Source organism: Nestor notabilis, unplaced genomic scaffold (genome assembly GCF_000696875.1).
Source record: "Nestor notabilis isolate BGI_N333 unplaced genomic scaffold, ASM69687v1 scaffold25313, whole genome shotgun sequence".
NCBI classification, from domain to species: domain Eukaryota; kingdom Metazoa; phylum Chordata; class Aves; order Psittaciformes; family Psittacidae; genus Nestor; species Nestor notabilis.
Genome location: NW_009923677.1, coordinates 3,965 through 13,813, shown reverse-complemented (window position 1 = coordinate 13,813; position 9,849 = coordinate 3,965). Strand labels below are relative to the sequence as shown.

The window sequence follows — 9,849 nt, the reverse complement described above, 5'->3', positions numbered from 1 at the left end:
CCTAACTATTCTATGATTCTATGATTAATTAACTGAGCAATAAATCAAGACCACTGGGGAAATAAGCTTTCTAAACATGAATTTAGAAAGTGCCAGAAGCAGAACTATTCTGATACTACTTTGCCTTTGGCAAAATCCAAACACTTAATCCCCTAAGAGAAAGGCAATTCTCATCTCAATGTTATTGCAATATATTGTTGCAACAATAATAACAATCATTTTTTGTTTAGGCATTCAAAAAAGGAGCAAGTGAATTATACCATGTGGAAAATGACCATTCAACATACTCCAAATAGATGAAAAACTCTCTATAAAACATAATTTTGCCTCTCATAGGCAAGTACTGGGTGGCAGGGGAGGCATCTTAATTAAGTTCCCAAATCAGTTTGAAAAATAGCTAACATTGATTCCAGACAGTCTGGTGCCACATACATGGGGAATTTCACAATAGAAATAAGCAAGCATCCCATTGCTATCCAGGTCACATCTTTCTTCCTTTTCTCAGCTCACAGGCACTGTTCTTCCCTCATTCAGAACATTTAGCTTTGATTTTATCAAATAACTCACCTGCATGGCAGCAAGGACTTCTGGATCACTGAGAATTTCATTGACACCAGGCATACCTGCCATTCCTGGCATGCCTCCAGGCATAGCCCCAGGAAATCCACCTGAAAACCCAAGACAAGAATGCATGATGAAAAACACTGAATTTGTCTATACAGGAAGGTCATTGAGAGAGACCAAGACGTGGTTCCTATGCCACACCTCTAAAGCCATGTTTTCCATGTGGCTACAGCTGGTCCACTGAATGGAAAGCAGAGGCTTCACCTTCTTTCTGTCTTATTTCATTGATGTAGGAGGCTTCTGACAAGTGTTCTAGCACCTTGTACACAAACGCATTTTTTTTGTGGTGAACTTATATCAGGTAGGTCTTAAGCCCGGGAACATAAGGAGTCTGAACGCCGGGGGTGAACCACCCAGGGCAAAAGCAGAACAGAAGTGGTATGTCCAAGGCACATTCCATGTTTGGTGGGAACTTCAGGTTTAAAAAAAACAACTGTACCTCCAAAGAAAAAAGATCCCTGAAGCAAAATTCTGGTTTTGAATCCTTAATCAAAGCTACCCCAGCTGTGCTGAGCAGGATATATATAATGTCTCTATTTGTTTGCTGGTCTGGCTGGAGCATGCACACAGCCTACCTCAACTACATCTCAATCTTCAAGACTGTTGGTATTAACTATTGTTTCTCCCCAATTTATCGTGTCCCAGAATAAGTGGAAATCCTGATTTTATTTTTTTTTCCTCCTCTTTTGGAACTGTTCAAGGCCAGCTTTTCTATAAGCTGAATGCACTAAGTCCTTTGAGAAACTATTCTGTTCAACAATAGCTTGCAATCAGCACGGATTTCTTGAACGTTCAAATTTTCAACTTTAACACTACTGTTCTTAAGCAGAATGGGCCCAAGGCACCTTGGGTGACTTAGAAAACACTTTTAGACTAGTTTTTTCAGCACATATTATCAAGCAAATACTGCACCTCTTTTTTTTTCAGATTTAAATCCTTTCGTTCTGTTATCCATCATTATTGATTTCTGTCTTCTCTCTACTTGCTGCTCAGCAATAATCCTCTTTAAGAATCCAATCCTTCTTCCCACTAGTGCTCAGAGTTATTTGTAGACAAGTTCTAAACTGCATAAAATATTTTTCTCTCCGTTTTGAGGACAAATACTATAAAAACCGTGGTTATAATACTCCACATGGAAACAATAGTCAATTCTGCCTCAAGTATTGGTGCTTAAAAATAAAATACCTGGGAAGCCACCTGGGAAACCACCAAACTGAGCTCCTCCTGCCTGTCGTCTTGCTTCTTCCTCCTGCAGATGAAAGCACATCATTCCACACAAAGCAATGGAACTGCAGCCTGCTTTCTACTGCTCAACTGGTTTTAGGAAGGAGAAAAAAAACAGCCGAGACAGTTTCAGACAGGTAGGTTATCCAATGAACAAAGCAGTTCACTATATGAAAAACCACTGACAAGAAATAGCAATGTCTACTCTTACTTTAGTATGTTATTAATGAATATGAACTATATGATTTGTTTTAGCTCTTCAACTTATATTTTTAGAACTCGCGCCCCCAACATAAACAAATACATCAGTATAGCACAAAAAAAGGCAAGCAAAAAGTGTCAGGAAACGAGGAAGAGAAGCAAAGTATCATCCTGAATTTAAAATCTCACACTTTGGGAGACATAAGTACTTTAAGTGAAAACTATTCTGGCTTAGTCATACAATAACTGACTTCTTGAAATACAGGATTAGTAGAGATTCCAGAGCCTAGTTTTGTCATAAGCAATAAAAGCAGATGCAGCACAATGCCCTCTTCTCCAGATTCCAATAATGGTCAAGTAACCGAAACAGAAATCGACTCTCCAGTATTTAACACTAAGGAAAGTTATTCTCTGCGATTCATTTTAACCAAAATAACTGAACCAAAATAATCATGTCACTCTCCAAATTATTAACAAATATTAAAGCTTAAGTATTCACCCTCTGTGCTCTCTCATGCTCCTCCCGTGCCTTTTCCATTCTTTCCTTGATTTCCTTTTCTTCACGCTTCCGCTCATATTTTCGGCGATGTTCTGCAATTTTCTGAGCCTGTTACAATACAATACCAACATTTCACACACGTTTCCAGCCTATCACCTCTGTGGATCTGTTTTGGAAACAGCTGGAACTGACTGTTTGACACTGGGGCATCCCTGTGTCTCTTTTTACAAGAGGTCAGCCCTGCAGTCTCTACCTCCCCCCTGCGTTGTAAAGCAAATACAATGCAACATCTGCAATCTGCGGTGTGTCAACCACTTTAAAGGAAAATGCAAAGCAGATGAGGAAAAAAAGCCTGCTATCAACAGTCTTCCATTTGTTACACAAAAGTTTTTCCTTAGAAGAACGCTGGGGTCAACCACTTGAGTAAAGCTGACCCAAGTCTTACAGAGATTACATTGCCCTCACGAGGCAGACTAATGAAAGTACAGATCACAGCAGGGAATGCTTCCTTTGTAAAATATGTTTAGGATGAAACTTTGATCAACTCAGAATAGCTTAAAAAAAACCCAAACAAACAAAACAAACAAACACAAAACCAAAACAAAACAAATTCCATTATCAGTGTTCCCTTGTTCTGCATATTTTCAGTCTGGATTCTAAAATCTAGCCTGGCAAACTTAACTGCTTCAGATTCTTCTGCAAGGTTTTTAAGAGGAATATATTATTTCATAGGTTGGTTACCTGCCCAGCCCCAGAGACTCAATTTCTCTACACACAGCCATAAACAGCAATGACTGAAGACAGAAATATTTATAACTCAGTCTGAAGTGTCAGATGACACATGAACACATTCGCACAAGACAATGCAAGAATGTGAAGGCAGCAATGTCAAACAGAGAGGACAGACCTCCAATAAGCTCCCCACTTACTTTTGGTTGCACTTCCTTCAGCATGGCACTAGCATCTTCATCATAATCCAGTTTACAAGCTAATGCAAGATCATGAGCAGCCTCCTCCCAGTGACCCAGCAGTCTGAAATTCAGAAGACACCAACATTCAGAAGGAAAAAGCAAACTTAACTCTTACAGTTCTTCAAAGTATTTACAACCATGCAGCATTCAGTGGTTTTACCTGCAGCTATATGGACTTACAGGAGTTTAACATTTAATAATCAGGTATTTTCTGTAATCAGCACACTACAATGGCATTAGAGGATACTTGCTTGCTTAACACCCTTAAGTTCTTACCAATACCTTTTGCTTGAAGCAACAATGAGGAAAAAAAATCCTCCACCAGCTGGTGTCATTGCTTGTTATAAACAAGAAGGGTCTAACAGGGAGAAGGTACCCTAAACAGATGAAGCACGCTAATAAAGATATTCTGCAGCATTAGGTATGCTTTCAGTACAAAACTACACATATTCTGTACAAGTCTACAGCACTATCTCAAGCTTAAGTGGACTCTCTTTACTCAGCACTTCAAAATCCTAGCTAACTGGATGCAGACTCTGGTAATAAATTTAAGCAAATGATGGTATTCCTAAACAGTCTAAGCACTTCTGCTTGTAGACAGAGGTGTTAAGCCAAACTATGCTCCAGCCTTCTCACTATTAGGCTCCATGACTTTTATTTAAACTGCAGACATTAATAAACTTCACTCTGAACACTGTTTAAAATGCCCCTTTTTAAAAAAAAAATTCTTGTAGCATTTACTCCTTCCACTTTCACACACTCCGTAAGTGTCACTTTTTTTTTGTTGACTGATGTATTGTCTTTTTTTAAAGTTTAAACATAACTGAGGAGGATACACAATGGCCTAATCTCATTTTAATTAATTATACTGTTTGCTTGATATCACTCTTCAATTGCAACAAATGCTTCCATTAGTAACTAGACTAGTTTAATTTCATTTTACTGTGTAAAAGAGCTCTATAATATAACAGAATAAAGGAAACAGAGAAATGTTTAAGGTTAATAAATAAAAATTGAACTAACTGAAAACAAAAGAACTCCAAACAAATAAACCCCACAGTCCTAGAACTCCTAATCTTTAGCAAGTAATTAGAAAATGCTATCCAGAACAGAAGTAATCCATTAGAATATATGTTAAAAAAAAAAAAGAGAAAAAAACAACAGTGCCAACAGGACTATTCATAGGTTGCCATCAATAAATCTCCATCATCCTTTCTTTCCTGTAAGCCATACACTCAGCATAGTGGTTTCTTGGCTTACTGCTCTCAGGTAAAAAACAGTTCAGAGACACAAGAGAAGGAGAGAATGCATAAACAAAACTGTTCACCCCAGGTAAGTGAAGAGAATGTCAAGTACATGTGCAGTTCACTACCTGTGTGCTTTCCCCCTCCATTTGTATGTCTGCGCCGAGTCAGGATTAATCTTGATGGCTCTGTCACAATCTCTAATGGCAGCATTTGGCTTCTGTAGTTTCACAAAAACACTGTGGGAACAAGAACATTTATTGTACGTACTGAAATACCAGGTTACTAAACTTACACTGGAAATAATTCTGTATGACTAACAGGCAAGCTAGTGAGAGAAGAGCTGAGTTCAAAAAGATTTCACAGTGATAATGAAGTCACTGAAATTTAGTCCTGTCCCTGTCATTGTAGGGGAATCATTAGCAAAAAGCAAAAGCATTCACTGTTTAGACTCAAGCCTTGCCAGCAAGAATAACTTTAGTGCACAAGGAAAGGATACAAAATGCAAAGAATAGTTCAGTTCCATAGTATCTGTATCTGGCATCTGCAGGCAACAGCAGCTAGCAATCTGAACAGAACAATAACATTATGCACGTCATATTACATAATCTTGAAAATAGTAAGAGAAGGAAAGTATGAGTTATCATACAGCCTACAAGGATAAACAGCTATCATCATCAGGAACTACAGAAAGAGATAGGAGATAAGTCATCAAAATTGAGAGGCAGAACAAAAAGGCAAACCAGAAAGTAACCCCGATCTTTTGTCAGTGAAGTGAAACAATTTATCAGCCTGTAAGTAACTTCATCATGAAAGCTTGGTACAGAGCAAGCACAAAGTCTCACATTCTCTTCTAAGAAACAGGTGGACATGTTAGGAAACTGTCTCAAAGCTACACATCACTAGTGAGACACTCCAGTGCTGCTGGCTGCACAAAACCCCTAGTCTCCCTAACACACAACACCCCCACTTCACACCCCTACCTTGTTACGGAAAAGATCCACTAAACTATAAAATCATCCATGGTTAGTGTGTGTGTGCTTAATAGGAGAAAACAAAATCAATCTGTGGTAACTTCTGCAACCCATATTTGTCCAGCCTTTCTCAAGAACTACGAAAATAAATGTTTGTGCATTATGAAGTTAGGGCTACTACACATCAAATCTGACGGCATTCCCAATGGATTATCTGCAGTCTAATATATTTAATTAGCAGTAAGGTGGATATTGGCTGGGTTGAGAAATAGGTGTGTCCTGTTCAAACATAGACTATTCAACAGAAACAAATCTACTCCACAGTCAACAAATTCATTTAGCAGGTACAACAGGGAGAGAATTCAAATGACCCACAATTCATTTTGCATCCAAAGAGGACATGATTTCAATTATCATCTTAATCTCAGAACAAGCTTCAGATTTTACAAGTGTTTGTTATCCAGCATTACTGTAACTCAACATACTAAAAGCCATATTGCCATAATACATTTTGGGACATCACTCTTCTGCTTATTTTATTACCAAGATTCTTTATATGGTTGCTTCAGTAAATCTGGTTAATAACATGTAAGAAAAAATCCATAAAGTGTGCTTTTTTCTTTTCTTCATGTGGTTTAGGTGTACACACATCCTCAAGTTGCCATTGTATTTAGGTTCTTCAAGGAAAATAACTGAACAGGTAGAAATAAATCACTCGTTTATGATGACTCACCTTGCCCTCTTAGCATACAAGATGGCCAAACAAGGATTCAGCTTGATAGCATCTGTGAACAAGTCAACAGCCTTCTGAAGTTCACCTAAACATGAGTACCAATAAAGATTCAATCATCACACAGTGAAATGTTGTCCAAATTGCCAAACCTGTCTTACAGGGTGCGATGTCCCTAGGCACCTCTTATCAGGAATATTATTGACAAAAAAAAATCAGTTTCTCCATCTTGTTATGTTACTGAAGTACAAACTCCAAAATTAATGCTGGATGGGAGAAGAGACTTTTTCCAGTTAAACTTGTACATTTAGCTTTGTATGCAATCAAATAGGAAGTCACCTCTATTACACAGCTTTTCACTGCATTAAGACAAACCACTAGAGACGCCAACCATAATAGATAGGGAAGTACTCTAAAGATCAATTTGTAATTAAGTTGCTGCAGTAGCTCATCATCCCCCACCCTGCCCGAAACTAGAGCTACATTGGGAAGCTTTGAAAGCTTAAAGAAGCTGTCATGTTCTAGAAAGTTTTGGGCATCCAACAGGAAGTATTCTTTCCCTTTAAAGCATTCAAAATGGTCCAGGATATTTACTTCCTTTTTTTAAGAGGAAAACAAAACTTAACGTCCTTGAACATGTACTATAAAAAATATTTATCACCTTCACTAAGAGCATTTATCGCTTCAATCTTCTTCTCATTAGCTTGGTCCATCATCTCTTCAGTTACCTAATAAAACAAAAAACACACAAAACCCAAAAGCTGTAGAGTTCAGGCCATAATTACCATGCTACAACAGCACCTAAGAAGGGAGCTACAGTTTTATGAATTCAGAATCTTGTTCTTAATTTGCATTGAAATGATAGTTAAAAAAATAAAATAAAAAAGGCAAAAATCCTTTGCTTTCAGCTTAGAGACATTACCCACCATTATTTTCAGCTAGAAAATGCTCAAAAGGTAAGTTGAGTAATGGCAGGTTTCTACATATCTAGTTTTTATGAGTGTTTTGCTAAATTTTTTGGTGTGTTTCCTGACCTGATTTTCCCCACTGAACTTTTTGATGGAGTCTAACCTTAAATAAGAAGAGAGTTTGGTTCTGAAGCCAGTAAGTTTTTATTTAGGTGAAAAAGAGCCAAAGAAACAGCTGGCTACCTAATTAATAGTACTTATCCCCTCTCAGCTGCTGTCCTTGACTAAACTCAAAACTTCTCCCTGTATTTTCCATGTCTGTGGCCACAGGAAACAGTGTGCTTACCTCTACATTTTCATCTCCCATTTCTTGTGGGTCATCATTGTCTGGTTCAATCACTCCATCATTGTCAATTTCTAAGGGAAAAACAAAAAGCAAGATTAAGCTCCATCTACAAACAGAACAAAGTTTTCCAGAATCAAGTTCAAATTGGTGAAATGTGATAAAGCAATCTATTTTCCACACCTAAGTCACTCTCTTCACTTTCTGGTTCAGGTGGTTTAACTGGCTCCTCTGGCTGTTCCTCTGCTTTACCCTGAAAAAGAAATATATGTGTAAGCATACATTATTTCTAACTGATTTTATATTCCCATTCTAGTAACTGCATCAGAAAATCCAAAATTAATCTTCAGAGCATTATACTGCTCTACAGCTAGACTGTTTTATTTTTAAATTTTTAAGGTACAAATCTTCTTTTTCCTCCTCTCAGATTAAGTCTATCATGCATGCAAATAATTCTGAACCCAAATTTTGACTCATTAACTTCTATTATTGGTAAAGCCTGTCTTTCAAATTGTGTAATTCAATAATAAAACCAAATAATCCAGGTAATACCCAATTAGGAATCAGTTTTGCAATGATGACTAACCAACCCTTCCAATCTTCCCGCCTTCCCTCCCACATTTTCTGGATCAAAAATTCTCTCAGTCTATTACTAATAAGCCAACGTCCTTTAGCAGTGAACAATAAGCTGGTGTCAATGACTAAAATACTGTTTCCATTTGCAAAGGTCAGAAATCTTTGTCACTTATATACAGAATGTTTTTCTTTTCAAATATTTTCCTGTCGGCTTCTAACTACATCACTAATTTCCTCTGAATCCTATAACTTAGCACATCCTGCTTTAACACAAGACATAAGCTGCTTGTCTTCATACTCAATGTCACAAACTATACTCACTATATACACACAATCCCTCCATATGGTTCTAACCGGCCAGTAATTCCAGCATCCACTCTTTTGTTAAATCAACACAAAAATTCTCCCTTTTCCAAAAGAATTTTAAGCTTGGGGAAAATCCTGCTATAAATATCTACGTGCTAAATGTATTCTCTCCCTTAAAACAATGAACAAAAAGCAATGAAAGGCTCTTCTATAATACTGCCTTAAAAAGTTGATAGTTCAACTGTTTGTTACCCGTCATGCTCACTAATATTTATTCTCATGCAAAGATTATAATTTAATCCACTGACTACAGAAGAGGTGCATACAAAGACAGCGAGAACATAAAAAAAGACATTAAGATTTTGTTTGGCATTAAATTGCACAGAACATCAGGCATTCAGGATTAGGGAAATGGAGCATGATAATACTTGAAATAGACTAGGGAGCCATCTGTGACAAGTCATCTACAACGCGCAATGGGCAAGCTTTAGCCTGAACTGTCACATTCACTCACCCTTGTGGATTCACCCACCCCATTTGAATGAAAATTGACAGCAATTTTTTCCCTGCTCCTGCTCAGTAATTTTTGCAGAGACTAAATGTTACTTTTTAATTATAAATTCTTCATCTCTCACCTTTCTTGTCTCCTCTGTGGAGGCATTGGCTGGAGCAGGTGGTATTGTGCCTCCCATACTTTTGAGCAAAGTAGAGAAGAGAAAAAACAAAACAGATTATCAAAACATTGACATGTTTATGGACTTAAATCCTACTGATAATCTTGGCTTTTTGTTGTGACACAAAACATGATGTAACACAAAACATGATGTGACACAAAAATTGGCTGTAGAACCAGCAAATAAAAAGCACGCATCCACCATGCTTTTCCCAGCTTAACAGAACTCACACTCCATTGACTTTTTCATCACTGTGAATTGTACTCGTGAGCATCACCCACCCCCCACCCTTGCCCACAAGGAAAAGCTGCCTCATGGGCTCAAATGGATTTTGTCCTTACAATATTACTTACGTTTTATGTCAAAACAAAATACTATATTTATAGCTATTACTAAAATCAGAGTTTTGGAACAGAGGTCAAACAATTCAAGAGAACCACGACCTAAAATGCTTACACAATTACAAAATTGATGCCTTTTCTCTTGTGTATTGCAATATTCATGCCTTTCCTGAGCAACAAGTTAAGAGGCATTCTCTGTATAGTCAGCTTTCTTTCAACATAGAATGAACTTCT

General features: G+C 37.5%; 1 protein-coding gene across 1 annotated transcript; it reads right to left on the bottom strand.

Moving 5' to 3' along the window:
* Positions 1-567: 567 nt before the first annotated feature.
* Positions 568-9,295, bottom strand: ST13 (suppression of tumorigenicity 13 (colon carcinoma) (Hsp70 interacting protein); the record flags this gene model as incomplete). Its single annotated transcript, XM_010012275.1, has 10 exons — positions 9,236-9,295; positions 7,902-7,971; positions 7,722-7,792; positions 7,129-7,195; positions 6,471-6,555; positions 4,892-5,002; positions 3,478-3,580; positions 2,549-2,656; positions 1,810-1,873; positions 568-668 (listed from the first exon to the last, which is right to left on the bottom strand). Coding segments are annotated over exons 1-10 (837 nt in total), but the record flags the coding sequence as incomplete, so codon positions are not given.
* Positions 9,296-9,849: the final 554 nt, after the last annotated feature.